Source organism: Cynocephalus volans, chromosome 2, assembly GCF_027409185.1.
Source record: "Cynocephalus volans isolate mCynVol1 chromosome 2, mCynVol1.pri, whole genome shotgun sequence".
In the NCBI taxonomy this organism is placed as follows: domain Eukaryota; kingdom Metazoa; phylum Chordata; class Mammalia; order Dermoptera; family Cynocephalidae; genus Cynocephalus; species Cynocephalus volans.
This window is the reverse complement of record NC_084461.1, coordinates 167,809,728-167,831,586: the sequence shown is the minus strand read 5'-3', so window position 1 is coordinate 167,831,586 and position 21,859 is coordinate 167,809,728. Positions and strand designations below refer to the sequence as shown.

At 38.1% G+C, this 21,859-nt stretch overlaps 2 protein-coding genes across 4 annotated transcripts in view; one reads left to right on the top strand and one right to left on the bottom strand.

Moving 5' to 3' along the window:
- CCDC25 (coiled-coil domain containing 25) overlaps nt 1-11,431 on the bottom strand; it is a 30,750-nt gene extending 19,319 nt beyond the window's left edge. For all 3 annotated transcript variants that reach the window (XM_063086115.1, XM_063086113.1, XM_063086114.1), the window contains exons 1-3: nt 11,317-11,431; nt 6,691-6,738; nt 2,968-3,007 (exon numbers count right to left, since the gene is read on the bottom strand). In XM_063086115.1, the coding sequence (XP_062942185.1) occupies nt 2,968-3,007; nt 6,691-6,738; nt 11,317-11,344 (116 nt within the window). In that variant the 5' untranslated portion in view covers nt 11,345-11,431. The remainder of the gene's footprint in view (nt 1-2,967; nt 3,008-6,690; nt 6,739-11,316) is intronic.
- A 2,645-nt stretch (nt 11,432-14,076) lies between these two features.
- ESCO2 (establishment of sister chromatid cohesion N-acetyltransferase 2) overlaps nt 14,077-21,859 on the top strand; it is a 35,580-nt gene continuing 27,797 nt past the window's right edge. Inside the window, exons 1-3 of the mRNA XM_063083156.1 lie at nt 14,077-14,129; nt 14,992-15,820; nt 18,977-19,064. Of these exons, the coding sequence (XP_062939226.1) occupies nt 14,077-14,129; nt 14,992-15,820; nt 18,977-19,064 (970 nt within the window). The remainder of the gene's footprint in view (nt 14,130-14,991; nt 15,821-18,976; nt 19,065-21,859) is intronic.

Sequence of the window (21,859 nt, the reverse complement as noted above, 5' to 3'; positions counted from 1 at the left end):
CTCAGAGCAAAACCAGGGGAAGAGATTTCAGGGGAGAGGAGAAGGGAATGAAAAAAGGCAGCGAGACTCCAATGCTGAAGCGTGAAAGACTTGCAGGACCACAGTTTGGTGAAAAAGATGGGGTTTTGTTTGGGACATCCTGAGTTTCAAGTGATATGAAAACAAGCCAAAGAGAATGCCAAGAACAGAGTTGGAAGAGTTGGGTGAGAACGAAAGACACCGAGCAGAACTCATCATTAAATGGGTCAGACCAACAATTCATCCAGCTAACAATGACATTAATATATGTCTCTGGGTGAGCAATGCCCTTTATGACACAGTCTGAAAAACATTCAGAATGCCTCCTGATCCCAATATCTTACATTTACCTTTCTTTAAGGCTCTATCATCTACCAATTTAATCTTTTAAAACTTACCTCCTTTTTAAACTTATGCAACATTTTGGGATATTAGATTTTTCATGTTTAGAATTCACCAAATCAAGCTTTCTCACTTTACAGCAGAGAAGACCCCAGAATTTTAGCATCAAGAAACGAACAGTAACAAGTGACTGTCACTTTGTGATTGTTAACTTTAGTCAAATTGCTTCATTAGTCCTTGCCTTTCCAGACTAAAGAACGTTCAGTAAAACCCTAAAGAGGCATCATTACATCCCATTATATATTTCTCTAGTCATTTACTTAGTATTAGATTTTTAGAAGTGAAAATGGTTACACATTCATACAAGAGGTAGACACTATGATTCCATATAAAGGTTAGAATTAGGTTGTTTCTAAAGCCCTCTTTAAAGAGCTTAAACATCTTGCTATTCACTTTGGATACAGAAAAATATTAAGCATTTCTGGCAGTTTACAATGACTCTAGGGTTTAGTCTTAATCATTACTGATAACCAGAAATGAACATAACATCTTATTTGATTTACGTTTCTCCAAGCTCATTCATTCATTTGCATTCCCACGTGAGATTCATAATGCTCACCTTTAGCTGAGCTCTTCCCTCACCGCAAAAAAACCCACATTTTTTGCAAATCTAGAAATTACATATTTCATTATACTGTGCTAGTAACCAACCTCAACTGAGAAGTAACTTCTCCCACTCCAACTGTTACTTGGTTTAAGCCAGTTCTCTTTTACAACTAACCTGACGACATATTTGACTTCAGAGGACAGGCCATTGTGCTGGAATAGAAACCAGACTTAAAAAGCCTTTAAATTCCTCACGTTTCTGGCACCTTTTGATTCCTGGGTGTGGACTTTAGAGAGGGCAGACAAACAGGAGAACATTTCCATTGGTCATGAACCAGCCCCCTCATAATGGGGTAGACCGGAGCAAAAGGAGGCCCCTTGAGGGAGCTCCTACAGATAAACCTGTGTGTTCTGAGCACTATCACATCTAGGGGTTCCTTGACTTACTCTCTGTGCAATATTTCCCCTACTAAATGCCCAACGCTGTATAAATTATTGCAAATTCAACCAACTCTTCTAAAAAGTGGCAGCCTAAACTCTATAGCTATAGAAAATTAAGTGAAGGGTCTGTGCCCACATTTGAAGAACAGAAGTCCAGAGAGAGCTGCAGCAACACTCTGAGAGAAGAAAGAAGTGACCTGAAACCAAAAGCGTAGCAGCCTGGGGGAAGAAAGCAGCAGTGATTTAGAACTAGAACTGGATCCAGTAATGACCAGAGTAGAACTGTTCAGTTTGTCTTAACCTTAGTTTCTGCATCTGAAAAATGGGCACACTATTAATAACTATTTTACAACACTGTTGTGAAATTAAATGTATTAATGGAGGTAAACAGATGCTTTAATAGTATTTGGCATTCAGTTGAGTGCTCAATAGGTGTTCATTATTACTATCTTATTAAAGCAAATAGGATCCGAGTGCTTATCTTTGGGGACAGCATTTGGTAGGGGTATAAACTGGGAGATAACAGCCCACTTAACAGGCAGGAGAGAGACATCACTAGGGTCAGAGCAAGTAGCGGAAGCTGAACATGGAAAAAGAAAGCAAACAGTGTGGGAGTGCCACAAGACAGAAAAAGACAGTACCAAGAGCCCACGCGCTCTTAAGAGGTTCTGGGTCTGAATGGTACAGAAAGGCCATCATGTGTTCTAAGACAGAAAGAGAAAAGAATTCAGCTTAAATGAAGGAGTCTTTTTGTTTGTTTTGCTATTTTTTGGACTAGGTTTTGTGAGCAGCAAAATAAATAATATCTCAGAGGGAAGCTAAGAAAGCATATCCTATTTAAACAGTTTCCGTAAGTTATTTTAGAAAGAAGGGCTAGGGTTGGATCATAACAGGGCTAAACTCATCAGGGAGTTTAGAAGACAAAGAGAAACCAGTTTCTGTGTTCCCTGTGAAGCTGGATCTGGTGAGATGTTGCGTCTATTCCATCCACACAGATGCTTGTACAGGTTGAGCATCTCAAATCTGAAAAGACAAAATGCTCCAAACTCCAAAATTTTTTGAGTACCAACACGATACTCAAAGGAAACATTCACTGGAGCATGTCAGATTCTTATTTTCGGATTTGGGAATGCTCAACCAGTAAGTATATAATGCAAATATTCCAATACGCAAAAAAATCTGAAATCCGATGTGCTTCTGGTTCCAAGCATTTCCTTGTACTTATTTTCTTCATTGCTTCTTATGGAGTTCTCAGCCATCCACTCAAGAAGAGTGGTCTGAACATGTGATTGTGGTTGGTCTCAGTAACTTACTATGGGGAAACAAACAGAAGGTAAAAGAAGGCATATGCTCCAGAGGCTTTAGCTCTCAGGCCTGAGATCAAATCCCATGACATCATTCACAACATAACCTGGTTATCACAAAGGAAGGGAACAGGCTGGCAGCTATTTACCATAGACCATGCATAAGCAGTAAAAAGCACAAATTCTAGTTTTAATCATAAGAGTTGGAGGTTAGCAAGTCTAAGAAAGTAAATGCAGAGCCACAATTGCTGCTTACCAAATATCTTCAGGCCAGCCGTACTTTATTAGATCTTCATCTACAGTGAAATACAAGAGAACAAAGAAAAGGTAAGAAAAACTGTCAAATGAAGATATGCCAGAGTTTATAGTATGATGGGAAGGGGAGAAATACCATCCACTTCTACAACTTTTTCTCTGCCTTAAGGGAGAAAGAGTAATTCAGACAGGCTTTGATACTTGAAAATACAGAAAAATAAAAATAATTTTTACAATTGAACAATAAAAACTTTTTAATTTTTATAACACTTCTAAAGTTCAAAATTACTTCTATTTGAAGATAATAAAACACTGACAAATCAGAACAGCTGAGAAGTTGGAAGATGTCTTAGAAAACTGATTCATTGAACTAATACTTATATATTAAAATTGTTCTAAAACTTTAAAACCATGGATTACATTTTACATATTTAAAAAAACTCTCGATTATAAAAGTGTAGAAAATTTGGGAGCAAAACAAACTTTTATACCCGAAGTATAAAAAAGAAAATAAAAAATCACCTAAAATTCTATAACATAGTGCAATAAAATACCAGTAAAAATAGCTAAAAGAGTTAAAAGCAATTGTCTCTGGGGGGTGGGAACATGGATAATGGGAAGGAAGGGGGTGGGGAACTGATTTTTTTTATTACAAGCATCCTATTACTATTTGACTTTTTAAACTATGTAATTGTCAGATAAAAATTTAAAAAGTTCTTTGGAAACTTGACTATCTAATTCTATCATACGGATAAGCTTTTCTATTGTTGATACTTGAATTGTTTTTAATAATCAATGCTTCAATAAATTTTTTGTTAATAAATACGTCCATATTCCTGATTATTTCCTAAAGGTATTATTTCTAAAAGCTAAAGTATTAGTTCAAAGTATATGCACATCAAGGGGCCAGCCCGTGGCTCACTTGGGAGAGCGTGGTGCTGACAACACCAAATCAAGGGTTAAGATCCCCCTACTGGTCATCTTTAAAAACAAACAAACAAACAAACAAAAAAACAAAGTGTATGCACATTTTTAAGGCTAATTATATCACTACAGAAAAGTTATATGAATATACACTTCTAATGGCCATATTAATAATTAGTAACTAATTGTATCTAATAGAGAAGTATTAAAGTATTAAAACACTGATTTAAAAACTATAATGTAAACAAAATGATTCATATATGATCATTTAAAATGTATCCAAGAAAGTATGGTCTACATAACTTGAATGGGATGTTTACTGTCCAGAAAAGTTAAAGGGTAACACATCTTGGATGAGGGCACTTTTAGCAATTGTGGATACCATGAATTATCTGAAGGGCTTTCTAGCAGCTTAAGGGGAAGCTGAGCAAAGAGCCCAACATGTAATCAGAAAAAATAAAGGGAAATAAGTATAAAAACCTCTTTTCCTCAGTCAGCCAATGACTGGCTCCCTGGTGACACCTGCTGGCTAATAGAAGGAACAGTCCTGAAAGCTTTTCACTGAAAGCAAATCATTCCACTTAAAATTCATTTATATTCTGTCCAGTCCTTAGTCTGAAGTCACCAAGACTATCAAAAATAAGTGCAATGTATTAGGAGTGCTAGACAACAGGGTGCTTTAAAATGTAAGAAAGTCCCGTTCTTACAAGGCGGACCAGGAAAAGTTGATACCTCCAAATGACTCCAAGGGTTCCTGAGGAAAAGAATATTCTATACATGAATTTTAATGACAGCAAAGTGCCACTCCACAGGCCTCTAGATGTCACCTAAATTTACATCTGTTCACATAAATTCTATATCTATATTTATATCCGTAGATATAAATTTGTACAACAGCCATTTAAAGGATTCCACAATCTAGCCCACCCTAACCCACTTCTCCACAAAGCCTTCTACAGCTCTTAGCTCTCCCCAATCCCATTTCCTATTCCTGATTCCTCTCCTTCTGCAGTATTTGCTATTAGTATCAATTCATTGTGCCCATACTTTTTTTTTTAAAAGATAACCGGTAAGGGGATCTTAACCCTTGACTTGGTGTTGTCAGCACCACGCTCTCCCTAGTGAGCCACGGGTCGGCCCTGTGCCCATACTTTTTAAAAAATAGACTTTACGGTCATGACAAATTGGACCTGTACTTATGTCTGTGTGTGCATCCTCCTGAATACCATGAAAGCGCAGACTAAAGCTTCCCCTTTGGATACCTCTCAGGGGCTGGTGTATGGCCCCACGCAGATGAGGCCCTAGCAAGCAGTAGACTACAGGGAAGGAAAAAAGAGACCTGGAGGGAATGCACTAGCATGGCTGCCTTAGGTCAGCACCACTGCTAACCCACCTGTGCAGACCAGACTCAAGGTAGCCTCCATTGTATGAAATATATTGCCCCCCCCCCCACCTGAACAGTATAAAACCTGCACAACCATACGCTGTAGCTTGGGTGTTTCTCAGTAACTGAAGTCTTGTGGTCCCGCCCTTGATGTGGCAGAAAGAAGTTGGTTTGGTCAGAAAATTTGGATTCATATCGACTGTAGATAACCATGACTCTTTGTACTATGTCTTACTGATCAGTGTAACATAGGGAGATAGCATCCCCTCCTCAGCTACATCAAGAAGATGCTACAAAAATACATAAAAATGACTTGTGATGATTTGTGGGCTACCAGGAGAAATATAAAACTTGAGTACTGATATGCTGCAGACCGCTTCGCCATTAAGTCACACCCAAAGTCAATATCATGGATTCATCTAAGAAATCTGAAGCTCAAAAAGGTTAAGTAACTACAGCTAGTTTGCTAAGGAGCTGGGATTTTAACCCAGATTGGCCTGACTTCAAAGCTGTCTTTCCCAAAACATTACACCAACCCAGTGAGAAGCGCAGCTGCGTTTTCTAAGCCTGAAGAACAAAGCTGCCATTTTCTCCAAGCACCTTGCTGTGATTCTTTCCTCCCTCACCTCCGTGCTCACACTCTGAGGATCAGTGCTGCAGACTTGCTGCTCTCCTCATCATCAAGAAAGCTCAATTTCACTTTGGTTTCCCTCCTTAGTCGCGTAGCCAAAAAGGCTACACTCTGAGGCAGTGTTTTTCTTTATAAACTTTAGTCTAAATTCATTAGAGGGCCAAAAGATCAATTCACCAGGTTGGGACTAGCTTTTTAAAACCAAAATAAAACAGAAATAGAAAACAGAGGGCACAGTAAAGAGTATGGGCATTTTCTGTAAATTTTTGTTTTAGTTATACGAATCCAGACATCAAGATATAATGTATTTCATACTGAGCAGAGTAGCAAAAGTCTGAGAAAACTAACATTTCTTAACTTAAAAGAGTATCTTTAGCCTCAAAAAACCAATAGATATGTTTCCACTAATCTTAAAAATGGTAATTAAAAAAAGAAAAATACAGAAAATGATCTCTTCAAAGTCCAAACCAGAGTATTTGATCTAAATTAGCACAGGTTACCTCTGATTCATATTACTCTAAATCAAATGATAACCACAAAATTCTTTGTAAAGTTTCTAATAAGCAACAAATGGTCCAATTAGTTCAAATATTTGTTATAACTAAATTCTAAGAAAGTTAATACTTTGGAATTCCTTATGATGGGTGTGACGTGTTTCTCTAAAACTGACGTATCAAAGTAGTTACTGAAAACTCATATCCAACAAATGGGGGGTGGCACACATGGGAGTGAAAACAACACTTACCTGGAGGAAATTTCAAAATCAAATGCTTTTGGAAACTTACTTTCATATTTATCCTTTCCCATGTAAATAGTGTAAGCAGATGAATTAACTAAGACAAAACAAAAATAAAAACAATTAGATAACTTTATCAGCAACAAAATTGTTTCATGGGGAAAAGAAGCGACAAATTCTTAGATTAGGGGTTGGCAAACCGTGTCCCATGGGTCAAATCCAGACCATCCCATTTTGGGACAGCCCTTGAACTAAGAATGGTTTGCACATTTTTAAAGGGTTGAAAAAAAGCAAAACAAAGAAGAATAGCTATAGAGACAGCACTGACTCACAAAGTTTAAAATATTTACTGTCTTGCCCAAACAGAAAAAGTTTACCAATCCTTGTAAATTACTACCTTCCTACTTTCTCAGGGATATAGCTAAATGGCAATCTCCAGTTCAGTACTATAATTTCGCCTTCATCAAGTTAAAAACAAACAAACAAACAACAAAAAACCACACATAAAAACCTATGTACCTCAACCATTTAAATACAAGTTCCTATAGTTAACCAAGTTTTATTTTGCATGATTGTATTTAGCCAATATTAGTTATATCCCAGGTGTGCTGCAAATTCTAATGGGCTCCCTACCCTATTCAGGGGAACCATGGCCCTCAAATTTCTAATCAGTGACTCTGAACCCTAATTGTATATTAGAATCATTTAATTATGCCCCAGCTCCCCCTCAGATCAACTAAAACTAAATCTCTGATGGAGCAAGGATGGGCATTTGTGTTTTTTTACCCAAGGGAATCTAATGTGAAGTCAGGGTTAGGAACAACTATCCTAAATCAAACGAAAATGCTGGGTGTGGCTTATTTTAGGAAAGACATTTGCTTTACTGACGTAGTGTGTCTTAATATGGACATCCTTGATCTGGAATCAAACAAAAAGTTGTTTCCTACTGAAATTATAACTGGGTGCTGGGTTTCCAAGCTAGTCTACCAAAACTTGTTTGACCCCAGTTGGATCTAAACTCCTGAATTAATAGCCACTGGGCCCTCAGTCTCCAAAGCCTGGGATAGACAATAAGTAGTGAAGCATAAATAAATACTGAAGCATAAATATTGATAGACAGCATAGGTCCTGGGTTGGGCTGGACAGTCTGTTGGCTGCTGCCCCAGAACACACACACGTAAATGGAGCTCTGAAGGCCAGGGAGCAACACTATCATATATAAATAAATCCTTCTCTTAGAGACTGCTTGTACTTTCCAGTAATGAGGAGCTTCTTAAATTATCAATCCCAGTTGCCTTTCTTGAGGAGGGAAATTTCCCAATTCCTCTGGTTAGCAGTTATAATGACGACAGTCCATAAGTACTTGGAAGTAGTTGTGAGAAATACCTTGAAAAAAAGAGAATGTTTGCCTTAACTGGTTAAGAGAAATACTTATCTATAACAGCATTATATTAGCTTAATAAGGCCTTAGCATAGCATATAACAAATGCCGAAAGGATGAGAATAAAACTAAAAAGTGTTTCAGTGCCTGTCTCCACACCCTGGCAATATTTCAAGTGTTTTAATTCTATAACGTTACCACTATGAGTATATCCTACTAAAATACTCCTCCAAGAAATGATGTTCTTTTTACAACCTAAACATCCAGACTAGTTAAATATATTATAGAACATTCATAAACACAATACCACATACCCATTAAAAGAAAGGATAGATGAAGAAATTAAGTGGCAGGACAATATTTTCTGCATCTATATACAGTAAGATTCAATTTATACTAAAATAAATGAATACATAATGGTGTATACATACACATGCTTACATGTGTATTTTTTATATATGCACATATTTTCTTTATATGTATGGAAGGATATACATCTGTTAACATGCTACCCTGGGTAGCTTGCTTACAAAATGTGCAGATGGCTTTTGTAATCAGAACAAAAGTAACTTTAAAAGTAATTGAAATAAAACAAAGTTGTCTCTGCAGGCCAAGCTATCTAAGTTATGCCCAAGAGAAGGACAAGGGAATGCTTTGATGATTGATCTATTAAATAAGGTGATTGAGAAATTGACTGCAACAAACCTAAACTGAAGGGCAATCTACAAAATAATTGAACTAACAATGTCATGAAAGACAAAGACTGAGCAATTGCTCCAGAATGGAGGAGGCTAAAGAGTAATGACAACTGAATGCAACAATGATTTGTAATTTTCTTTTGTTATAAATACATTAGGACGCTGATGAAAACTGAATAAAGCCTGTTGATTAAATAATAGTATTGTTGCAATGTTAATTTCCTGATTTTGATAATAAAGATTGTCTTTTGATAAGAGTATGCTCTTGATTTTGAAGCATTTAAGGGTTAATTGCAACTTACTAACAAACAGTTCAGGGAAAAAAGTGTATATATACGTGAGTGAGTGAGTGAGTGTGCGCGCGTGCAGAGAGAAAAGACAAAAAGAACGGGGAAAGAGATAAGGCAAAGGTGGTAAAACGTTAGAATTTGGGGAACCTGGGAGAAAGATACATAGGAAATCTTTTATTATTCTTACAACTTTTCTGAAAGACTACATCAAAATAGAAAATGACTTCTGAGCAAGAAGTCTGAATTAAGCCCCTTTCCATGTTTAAAAGAGGAAGGAAAAGTAAATCGAATTATTCTAGTACATTTATTATGCTTACCCAAATAATACGTTTGATTAGTATAGGAACTAGTCATTTTAAATATACCTGATTCAAATGCAGCAAACAACTCAACTTCAGAGGTGCTGTGATAATTTCACAATTTACAGAGCAACTATTTTGAGACAGATATTAAGAGGTACTAAAAATACATGTGGACTTAATCAGCCAACTGTTGGTATCCATACATCAGATGGTCTTGAATTTGACACTGGAAATATAAGTCTAATGTTCAATTATTCCATTATAGAAGAGCATGAAAGAATGAAAATGGAACATGTCTTAGAGATACTAATCTTAAACAAAAGGAAAGGCTAAAATACTTTCTACAGAAATCTTCCCGTTTTCAATAACTTTTTATGCCGTAAACCATCACTTGGTTGAAAATTTAGCTATTCATACAAATTCATTTCCTGAAGATTCGGTATGTTCAAGTATTACTAATACGTAAAGTTTCACTACTATTTTATTGGAAAGGTTATGATATTTTTCCATTAACTTTGCAATTTTAAAAGATCTTAGAGGCCAAATATTTTTCCAACAGGAAGCAATTCTGACATTATAATGGAAGCCAATGAGAAAAATACTTGTAGGAGCCACAAATCTGCTGAAGTATTCTGTTCTATTAAGGACACCTGTGTATGCATGATGCACATAAATAAATTAAAATAGCTTTAAGGGAAGCACAGCAGCTAGCATAAAATACATTTAGTACCTATATACCCTGCCTGTATATATTTTTTCCATTGTTGGGCTTGTATGGATACCTATGCTGTTGGGTACTCTCATGAGCAGAGAAGCTTCAAAGAACTGCCTTAGTTATCAAGGATGAAAGTGCTTAGAGGCCTATTAACACTGTACAATTTTTCAAGCTAGCTTTGAATTTTGTTTCTAGTAATTGTAACAATATGGGTAAAACAAACCAAATCTATGAGAGCAGAGAAATAGGTTATGGCACACTATGGAAGTCTAAACAACTGAAAAAAGTGAGACGTCACAGTGTGATGGAGAGAAAGGAGCAGGGGTCTGTGAGTTACAACTTCTCTGGGCCTCAATTTTCCCTCCTCTAAAAAGAAAGTGCCACACTGTTCAAACCCACACAAACAACATGGAGCTGGTTCCACTTCAGTCTCACCCTTAAGAAGCAGGCATGGAGAGCAGCAATAGAATACAGTGGTATAAGTCAAAAAAATACCATTCATTTATTCAACTAACATTTACTGAGAACTATCATGGGCCAGACGCTATGCTAGGGAAAAAAGAGAAGAGATCCTGTCCATGCCCTCAGGCGCCTTACACTACTATAGCTCAAGCAGGGAACATCTGACACCATGTGATAAGTGCAGTGCTAAAGGTGCACCTAGAGATTTTAAGTGAGTCCATAATAGGTATACCTAAGCAACCTCGGGTGGGAGCTAGGCCAGGAACGGCATCTTGGAAAAGATCGGCCAGAGCTCTCTCGATGGAGCAGGAGTTAACAAGGGGACCCACCTGAGCTGAAAAAAACAAAGTTGAGATGCACTATCTCCTGAAAACGAAAAGTAAACTTTTTTTGCCCGCCAAAATAATCAGAAGTATTATCATACATCACTTTCCAAGATCTGGGACGTCAACAGCCTGGTGAGTGGCCGGATCACCATTCCAGGGTCTTTTTACCGCTTTCTGTTGCACGCCGGGCCCTCCGCCCTTCCCCCGAAGGCTGAGGCGCACCTCCCGGAAGGCGGAGCTGCCGGCAGGTGTCTCCGAGTGGGTAATCACCCGGGTGCAGCCAGAATAAGGACAACAGGGGGACGAAAAAGACTTGGGATGCGGGTGTGTGTGTAAAGAAGCCCCAAGCGCTGTCCGGGTCCTGGACGCGACGGACGGACTTGCCGACAAGCGGACGCGGACGACTCCGGACACCCACACAGCCGGACGCCGTCCCTCTGCGCACCAGGCCCTGACGAGGGGACGACGCCAAGGGCCTGGGCGCGCGCGGCCCCCACTCACCGCCGTGGCTGCTGAAGTAGAACACCATGGTCCAGCGGCGGCGCGACGGCTACCGCGTCCAGCAGCGGCCCCAGACTCGCCAAGTTCGGGATCCCACCGGCGCGGCGGCCGGCCACTCCCCGGAACTCCTGCGCCACTTCCGGCGGACGTGAGGCCGCGTCTAACGCCGGCCGGCAGCGCCATCTTTAGTGCTGGCGCGGCGAAGGGGCTGGCGGAAGCGGCGCTCGGTGCAAGCGCCTGGGGCACCATGTTAACCTCCCTGTGCCTCCCTCTCCTCAGCTACGAAACGAAGGCGATACTGCAACAGCTAGCGCGTAGGACATTTTAATAAGCTAATAGGCGCCAAGGGTCTAGAACCCAGGGAGCACTCGAACGAGTTGCTGCTGATACTCACCAGAGGCAGGACGCCTCCTGGGGTTTGCACTCAGACTGTTCCGCCTCTAGGTCTGTTCTCCCTGTGAGATTCGGGGAGTCCCAAACCTCTGACCCTCAGAGAGCCTCCTGCTTGAAGTGAGGTGATCTTGCCCATGCAGAGTTCCCACCGCAGCTAGCTTGGACCTGGTTATGTCTTACTTCATTCGGACTGACTTCATTCTATGATCTTGAGTGCCTCACTAAACTACATTTATCCGGAACTAAAAATTTGCCAGACACTGTACCAGGAGCTGGGGACACAAAGATAATAATAGCGAGCAACCAGCAAGTGCTTTAGGAGGTTTCCCAAAGCAAGAATGTAACCATGTTCTGTGAATAGTGATCGTTTTCAGGCTCAATTTTTTTCTCTCTAAAATGGAAATGATACTAATACCTCGTCGATTGTGGTGAGGAGTAAATGAAACGACACACGGAAAGCGTGACACTGTACCAGGAGCTGGGGACACAAAGATAATAATAGCGAGCAACCAGCAAGTGCTTTAGGAGGTTTCCCAAAGCAAGAATGTAACCATGTTCTGTGAATAGTGATCGTTTTCAGGCTCAATTTTTTTCTCTCTAAAATGGAAATGATACTAATACCTCGTCGATTGTGGTGAGGAGTAAATGAAACGACACACGGAAAGCGTCTAAGAATGCCAAGCGCGTTCATGCCCTGATTTAACTTTTTAAATTTTACTTGAAAAATTAATAATTTTAAAACGTGAAACTAACGATCGAGCTTCAAACCTGAAAAATACGTGAGTGCCTCCAGAATCCTGAAGATGCTACTTTACAAAAACTCAACAAGTGACCCCAGGAGGCACCCCCAGCCCAACTGGGCCGAAAACTACAATTCCCAGCATGCACTGAAACATGGCCCCGGGAATGGAGCCCGGCGTTACTGCAAAGGATTGCGGGGAGGCGTGATTTCCCTGAGCAGAGAGCTTCCCGCCTCCCTAGGGCGGGAGAATCTTGGAGACAGCCTCCCAGGTGGGCGGGGCAAGGACTAGGGAGCGACCAATCACCGAGCCAGCCCTTGGAAGCGCTGGGCAGCGGCGAATCAGAGCGCAGGGGCTTGCTCCTTGCCTGGCGCGCGATCGTTTGAACACGCTCACGGAGCCAGCGGCCCGGCTGAGAAGAGGTCACCCTGCTCTGAGGTGCTGGTAACCGCGGCGGAGGGCCAGGGCGCGGGGTAGAAGACCGCGAAGAACGGGAGATTCTCTGGAACATAGGGGTGGATGTCAGGGAAGAGAGCTTTTGCTCTGGGCTTGGCGGGTCGTGGGGCCCCGACTGAAGCCACCGGCCGGTTCCCCACACTCCCGGGCGCCGGTTTCCATCTTCCTGACGCCGGCGTTGCTTGTCCGCTTGCCCTGACAGGAGGCAGGGAGAGAGACGCTTTCCTCCCCTGTCCTCGCTCAGCCCCAGAAGGCTCTTCCTTTTGCCACAGCTCGACATTAATCCCTAGAGACCCCGGTCTTTCTGTTTGTTTAGCTGTGAAATTACGCTTGTGTACTTTTTGGGGGGAGGAATATACTTGATCCAAAGGAAAGGAAGGGAATTAACTTATTGAGCAACTTATCTTCTGCTTGAGCGTTTATGTGCATGATTATACTTATTTTCAGCAGCCTCACGACGTCTAGGGCATTTTATAAATAAGCGAACTACTGGCTCAAGGTTCCTCAGCTAGCAAAATGGGGGAGGATTTTGCTTCACAACCATTTTCTTGCTGGGCTCTGATGAAAAGTGGCAAACGGTCTCTGCCTTCATTGACCGTACGGACTGTTGAAATGGCTCAACAAGAAAAGGTGTTTACGGAATAATAAAGGAAGCCAGTAGTGCAATGGAAGCAGAGAACGGGACACCTAACAGTGGGGTGGGGGAGGATGGCATGAGAACAATATCCAGGAAGGTATCCAGGAGATAAAGTGTATAAACTGTTATGAATTAAGTAGGCTAATTAAAAGGGAGATGTGTGCCCTGAATTAGGTTAAAAACAATTTCCTCCTTGTTAGGATCATTTTCCAGCTGGAAACATATGTGATTCCTACTTCAGCGGGAAAAAAATTATTTTTCCCTAATTCTCACGAGCCTGAATATATGGTCCCTGCTTTTATTTTCTATTCTTATTTGCTACTGTTGTGTAGTGTTTTCTCTTTTTTCATTTGTATTCTTGGTTTAAATCATGTTAAAGTAATTTTCTTTTTAGAAAACACTTTTCTTGGATCATTATGAAACATCACCCATCTGAAAACTTTTCAGACTTTTAAAGTATAACTTTGCTGTTGTATTTTATACCCTTTTGATGAATTTGGTTATTGTTTTGTTGCTATTAGGAATTCAATTAACATGGCAGCTTTTACTCCAAGGAAGAGGAAGCAGCATTCTTTGAACTGTGACAGGTGAGTCTCATCCTATGGATAGAAACTCTTAGAAAAATCTACTTTCTTGTATTGTTTTCTCTCTTATATGTTAAAATTTCTGTTCTTCCATTAGCCTGCTCCTTGTGGCTATAGTAATATTCTGTATTCTAATTCTAGTCTAGAAATGCAAAATATTCTAATTTCTAGTCTGAAAGTAAGATTTCATAATGAGTTATTTAGTCCTTTGGGAGGGAATCAAAGAAAGCTGTTTTCTGTGGCTAAGAAGTATGTCAAATCTTTTATTACCTTGTTTCTTTCCACTTTTTTCTGTAGTATTTAACACAGTGTTTTACATACAGTAGATTCTTGTCTGTAAGTATCCTAGAAAGTCTGTATACTCAGTACTTACTACATGTCATACCAGAGACATAAATTACTCCCCAGAGAAAAGGCCCGAGGGGGGTCAGTTTATTACAGAGAACTAATTATTATAGGTGACTTCTTGTAGCCAGTTCAACAAAATATATAGGCTATAATTTGCATATGGCCAAGACATAGAAATAGATTTCAAAACACACAACACAAATACATGTATATCAAAGCTTCTTTATAAACAATGTTTGTTTTTGTGAACATTATTGGGATCTTACTTTGGGAAGATATTGAATACTTTGTTTGATAAAGTCAGAATTTGAGAATCTTACTGTTAGATGAACTAATAGATGATTTGAATGTATGTTTGGTGGGGAGGGATTTTTTTTTTTTCTTTTAGTGTTTCCTTCTCAAAGGATGTATGGTTTTTAATATGATCTATAGGTAGAGTTTATTACATAGCAGTAGATTTACATAAATTTTGATGCAAAATAATGAACTTATCAATGGACTTTGTTTCTTTTCCTAGTCTATTATCAGACATTCCATCAAAGAAATTAATTTTGGACTTTACTGAAAATCTGTTTCCATCACCTGATAAACAGCACTTTTGTCAAAGCAGTGATGAAAATGAAGAAAAGGTGCACTGTTCTCAACAAGACCATTTAATTGCAAGTCCACACAAAATAACTAAAAAAAACAGATTGTCATCCACAAATCAAGGTTCACCCTTTAAATCTGTTTTGTCCACTGTGTCCTTTTACAACAAAAATAAGTGGTACCTCAATCCCCTGGAGAGAAAGCTGATAAAAGAGAGTAGATCCACTTGTCTAAAAACTAATAATGAAGATAAATCTCTTCCCAATGTGACAGAAAAAATGCAGGGAAAACCAGTCTGCTCCAAGAAGAGGAACAAAAAGCCGCAGAAGAGTTTAACTGCTAAATATCAACCAAAATATAAGCACATCAAGCCTGTATCAAGGAATTCTAAAAATTCCAAGCAAAATCGAGTGGCCTATAAGCCAATTGTGGAGAAAGAGAATAATTGTTATTCAGCTGAAGATAATCTGAATGCTCCTCGGGTTCTAAGCCGAAAAATAAAACCACAAGTTACACTCCAGGGTGGAGCGGCATTTTTTGTTATTAGAAAAAAATCCTCTCTCAGAAAATTGTCTCTGGAAAACAAACCACCATTCACTCAAAAGAATAAATCAGAAGTGATTGAAGATTCTGATGTAGAGACTGTTAGTGAAAGAAAAACTTTTGAGACAAGGCAAGTGCCAAAGTGCTTGTTACTAGAAAAGAAATCGAACACTGAGCTACTGAGTGCCAGAAGTAAAAATGAAGAGAAATTAAAGGTAAAGATAGCTAACAAGTTGGCTACGTAACAAAACTTCATTATAAATGATATATATATAACATAGTTGAATAAAATTTGATTTTCTTTACAGTTTGGAGGACTGGTTTTATAAAGCCAAATAGTATAGTGTTTAGTCACTAGAAAGAATTTAGAGACAGGGTGGAAAGATGAGACTTTTCTCATTTTTTTGGATTAAGGAAGCCTATTGACATTTTATTGGTATTAAGGTATTTATTTCATTAAATTCCCTCATGAGTAAACCAAGGTCTGTTAAGCTTAATAACCTTTATTTGGTAATCAGTGTTTTTAGAAAGTAGAAATAAAATTCAGCTAATATGTTTCCAGAGTGTAAGCTTATCATTTTTTGTTTCAGCTCGTTATTTAAAATAGTACGTTATTCTGGAAATTCTAGAGAATACAGAAAGTATTCTGTATTAAAAAGACAGGTTTGATCCCTATACCAGCCAACTGCCAAAAAAAAAAACAAAAACAAAAATACTTTCTGTAATCCCACTACCTGGAGATTATCAAGTTTTCACAGTTGCCGTGCTATGTTTTTTTATTTGATCTTGCTCATATTTAGCACAGCTAGCCTAGACTAGTGCTATCTGATAGAAATATAATATGAGCCACATGTAATTTAAAATTCTCTACTGCCTCATTAATAAAACTTTTAAAAATAAATTAACCCAATATATTTAAAATATTATAATTTCAATATAATCAGTATAAAATTATTAATGAGATATTTTACAATTTTTTTGTATGAAGTCCTTGAAATTTATTTCAAGTGTAAAATTTAGTGTTTATTTTACACTTAACAGTACATCTCAGTTTGAACTAGACACATTTCAAGTTCTCATAAGCTACGTGTTCCTGGTGGCTACCATATTAGACTACACTGGTCTAGACCTTCTATTGTTGATGTCTTATATGTAATCTTTTTTTTTTTGGCAGCTGGCCCGTACAGGGATTGGACCCTGGACCTTGGTGTTATCAGCCCCATGCTCTCATGAACTGAGCTAATTGGCCAGCCCTCTATCTGTAATCTCAATCAGAGAAAGGTCTTTTTTTTTTTTTTTTTTTAGGTAGCTAGAGGCAGAAAGCAATTGAGGCAGCAATACTTAAGAAAGGCTGTTTACCACTTCAGGGATTCCATGCCTTAGGAAAGACCATCCCCCAGTTCAGGACTTCCTTGTCTGTGGTAGCTTATTTATACTCATCACAGTCACTGCAGCTGGAGAAATGATAGGCTTATATAATGCCCAGAACACTCTGAGACTAATATTCAGCAATTCAAACTCTACAGTTCTTTCCCTCCTAACCCACCTCTCATCATTGTCTTCCTCACTGCCTCCTCCTAAATTTAACTAGTTTATACCTCTTGTAGTCATCTAAATTTCAAAACTCAATGGAAAGATTATAAATTGGTGATCACCTAAATTACAGAACTCAGTGGCAAAGGTTATAAATTAGTGGTCAAATCCAGCCCATGGATGTTTTGCTTGGCCTACATGATAAAAAAAAAAAAAATTTGAGCCAACTTTTTTTTTAATGCAAGAAAACAGATTTCTGGTGTCTCATGAAGAAAGGTAGGGCAAAGTTGAGCCCCCATTTCTGCATGGCAGTAATCTCAGAGCTGAGTATCGTATCATTTGACATCACACCATTTGGCAGTTATGGTCTCTTCATTTCCCTACATTAAGTCAGTGTATGTATGAGGGTGTTTCAGAAAGTTGGTGGAAAAATAGGATTAAAAGATAATACAAATCTTTCCACAAACTTTATGAAGTACCCTCCTTTATATATTTAGATCAGTCTAGCTTTGATATTAATTTTACTTAGCTGTTGCCCTTGAAGGCATTTAAGTTTGTAGTCTCCACTGTAAATGTTTCCTCCTGTTTATCAGGTATTGCAAAGTATATTGTTAAATGAAACATGTGCTTGCAGACAGTCTAATTCTACTAATTCTTCATATTCTGTTTCTACCAACAAAACACCCCTGTGTCTTGATAAAGAATTTGGTTACATGGATATGTAAGTTTATCAAAATTTATCAAACTGTGTACTTTATACCTCTGCATTTCACTGTATATGTTTACCTCAGTTGAAAGAAAGTTAGGGGCACAACTTAAGCTACAGTTTTCTCAATTCAGCGAAACAAAGTAGAGGGAGTCTGGAGTTTCTCTATCCATTACCCGATTATTATTATCTCCTTGGTAATGAAGATACAGCCTTTATATGGTGACCTGGTGAATTCTCTGCCACACCCTTTTCTGCTTTATTTTCCTTTTCTTTTTGGAGCTTCACTTTAAGAGACTAGGTATTGAGTTCTGTCTAGTTTTTAGTAGTCTGAGAAGCTGGGCTTTTGTGCATCTTAAATTTGTAGAACTGGATTCTGTTGTCTCTTCAGATTTTGCTGAATACCCACTGCTAGGATGCACCTCTGCTAGCTAAGAGTGAATCTGATTTTCATGAGGATACCTTTCACCAACTCATTATGGAGCCCTGAGAAATGGCAAACAGATGAGTTAATCCCACTTATGCTGAGACACTGTGGTCTTGAATAAGAGTTCTGTTTTAATCAAGAGTTTTTTCTCTTTTCCCCAAGCTGTGTATACCCTAGGTCTCACCCAATTAGTGGTATTAGTGAAATTTCTCAGGATTTTTCCTACTTTTCTCACTTCCCTGTTACTACTCAAAAAGTGGGAACCTTTGTGGGAGACTCTAGAATGTTACTTAAGAATGTTATTTTCCTTTCCTTGGCTGCTCGTTTTCAACGTTTATGACAAAAAGTCACTTTTTAGTTTGGTGCCTGCTGCGAAATTTTGCCATTTTACAATTTTTTTATTCATTTTATTATTGCGGAAGGGATGGTCTATAATCTTGGTTCTGCCATCTTTATCAGGAAGCACAATACATTTTTGATAGGATGACAAATTCCAATATGTGCACTCTGGCTTCTAAAAGATGATGTACATTTAATGATTACATAGGAAATTTTCCTGAAAATAGACTGAAAATCACATTATGAAATGTAATTCATAATAAACTAAATATTTTGTTTTAGAAGCAGATCTATTGGGATCCATTCACTAAATATAATGCAATTACAGTCTTCATTTACTTTTTTTTATCTGTTCATTATTTTCAGGATTCATCAGATGGAGTAGTTTCTTCAAGTGAATATAAACTTGATAAAAATGAGCCTTCAGAGGATTCTTTTTGTGAGAACAAGACAAGTAAGTAAGAAAACTTCTCATACAAGTTTGGCAACTTGTAATAATGCTTCATTATATGTGTCAATATGAAATTCATATGCAATAATATTTTCTGGGTCTTTTTTTTTTTTCAGTATTATGCCTGTGGTTAGTATCTTTGTGTTTATCTCTGTGACACTGTTATCTGTAGTGAAGCAGAACAGTGCATTTTGAAAAGCAGGATACAAGCAGATCTTGGGTTAATACCTTAGACAAAATACTGATGCTTAATTTGTGGCTGTGGCCAAGTTACTTAAGCTTTCTAGAGTTGGGTGTTCACATTATAAAATTACACCTATCCTACCTTTTCCCCAAAATAATAGGAAGGAGTAAAACAACTTATGTTATATATATATTTGTGATCAAAACCCAATTGTGAGCAGAACTTGCTAAGCCATAGAAATGACACTGAAATTGAGCATCAGGAACTCTGGGATTATGTCTAGGTCTACTGCTGTTTAGCTGTGTGATCTAGGAAGAGATCTCTAAAGTAAGGGGTTAATCTTAATTTTTAAATTCCTCTTAGGTCTGAAATCCTATTACTAATTTGTGGTGTCATTGTTTAATCGAACAGTATGTCCTAAACTGTGAATATAAAAAGGCATTAACTTTTTACTTACCAGTGAGATTCTTGATAACTTCACCTCTTTGTTTATATGTATAAATTCAGAAATAAATTAAAATTCTAGGAGTAGACATGCTGATGGTAGTGAGAAACTGTAGCTCATAGGAAGGAAACAAAAGACAAAACTAAAAGAACAATTTGGAACATAGCCCTTAGAGGATCTAATGATATATGATAATTCTGAGATGTAATGTTAATAACTAGATTTCCTAAGTGCTGAATATGTACCAGGAAGTGCTAAGTATTTAATATATGTTACGTTTCCTGTGGGTTGCACTCCTAGCACTAATATAACAACACATAACAGAGAAATAATGGCTTCTATCTACAATAGTTATAATTTTTTAAAATAAATTTATTTTAGTACATTGTCCTTAAGAAAAGTATTTAGTGAATAAAAATAACACGGATAGTACAGAACATAGTAAAATTCATTAAAGTAATGTACAATGACTGAAGTTTCTTATATAATAACTATGATTTGCCATTTAATTCTCTCAACAGTCCTGGGAAATAGGTTTTGTTGTGCCCATTTTATAGATGAGGAAATGGACTTAGGTGAAGTAACTTACCCATAGCAGATGAGACTCTCACCTGCCATGGTCTTACGCCTAGAGGAGGGGCTTTAATTGTTTTTCAGTGCAAAGTTAAAATTTGCTTTTTACTAAATAGCCCATTTTCAATTTATTATTTTTCTCACATCAACTGCTATTTTAACTTTGGTCCTTTTTTTTTTTTATTGGTCACTAGCTAATACAGGGATCTGAACCCTTGACCTTGTTAACAGCTGAGTTAACCAGCCAGCCCCTTGGTGTTTTTTTTAATACTCTTTTTATTTTGCCATAAGTTTAGATTTACAGAAAAATTATAAAGATAGTACAGAGAATTGCTGTATATTCCTCGACCTATTTCCTCCATGGTTAACATCTTATATTACCTTAGCACCTTTGTAAAAACTAAGAAACTGGAATTGGTATATTACTGTTAATTAAACTCTAGACTTTATTTGGAGTTTTCCTCTAATGTTATCTTTCTGTTATAGAATCCAGTCCAGGGTACCACATTGCATTTAGTGTAATGTCTCTTTAGTCTCCACTTGTCTGTGGCATTTTCTCAGTCTTTTCCTTGTTTCTGTATTTTTCATGACCTTGACAGTCTTGAGGAGTACTAGCCAGATATCCTGTAGAATGTCTGTGAATCAGTATTTGTCTGATATTTTTCTCATGATTAGACTGGGGTAATGGGATTTTGTAAAAGAATACCTCAGGAGTGAAGTGTCCTTCTCACCAAATCAGAGGGGGTACATGATAGCCACACGACATCACTAGAGTAACCTTCACTAGGTTAAGGTCATGTTTGCCAGGTATGTCCACTGTAAAGTTATTATTTTTCTTTTTCTCTGCTCTGTTATTTTGGAATCTAGTCACTAAGTCAATCCTCCCCTATCAAGGGGGCAGTGGGGATTAAGCTCCATCTCCTGTAGAGAAATACTGTTTGAAATTCTACTCTAAGGAAGATTTTTCTCTTTTCCCTCATTTATTTAATCATTTAAATAAATAAATGGTGTCATGGATGCTTATCAGTATGGACTCATAAATATTTATTTTACATTTGGGGTTATAATTCAATACGTTATTTATTTCATTGTTCAAATTGTTCCAGCTTTGGCCATTGGGAGCTCTTTTCAGGTTGCTTCTCTTTGGTTTCTCTCTCTCTCTCTCTCTCGTGTGTGTGTGTGTGTGTGTGTGTGTGTGTGTGTGTGTGTGTGTGTGTGTGTGTGTGTGTGTGTGTGTGTGTGTGTGTGTGTGTGTGTGTGTGTGTGTGTGTGTGTGTGTGTGTGTGTGCCTTTTCTTACTTCCTTGCACTATAAGATATTGCAGACTCGTCTTGAATTTTCCCTGCCCTAGCCCTAGAGGTCTAGAAACCCTGGAGAAATGTATTTAGAAACCAACATCTGGGTTTGTATTTAGAAACCAAGATCTGGACTCTGGGTATGCTTGTTGCTACTGGAGTGTTACTGCTTCTAGTCCCTCTCAGCTGACAACTAGAAAATACATGTATGTATACACAAATGTCTGTAATTGTTTCTGTAATTTCCCTCTCAGACAGTGAGAAACCTTCTTCCCACCATTCACTATCCACCTATTTATTT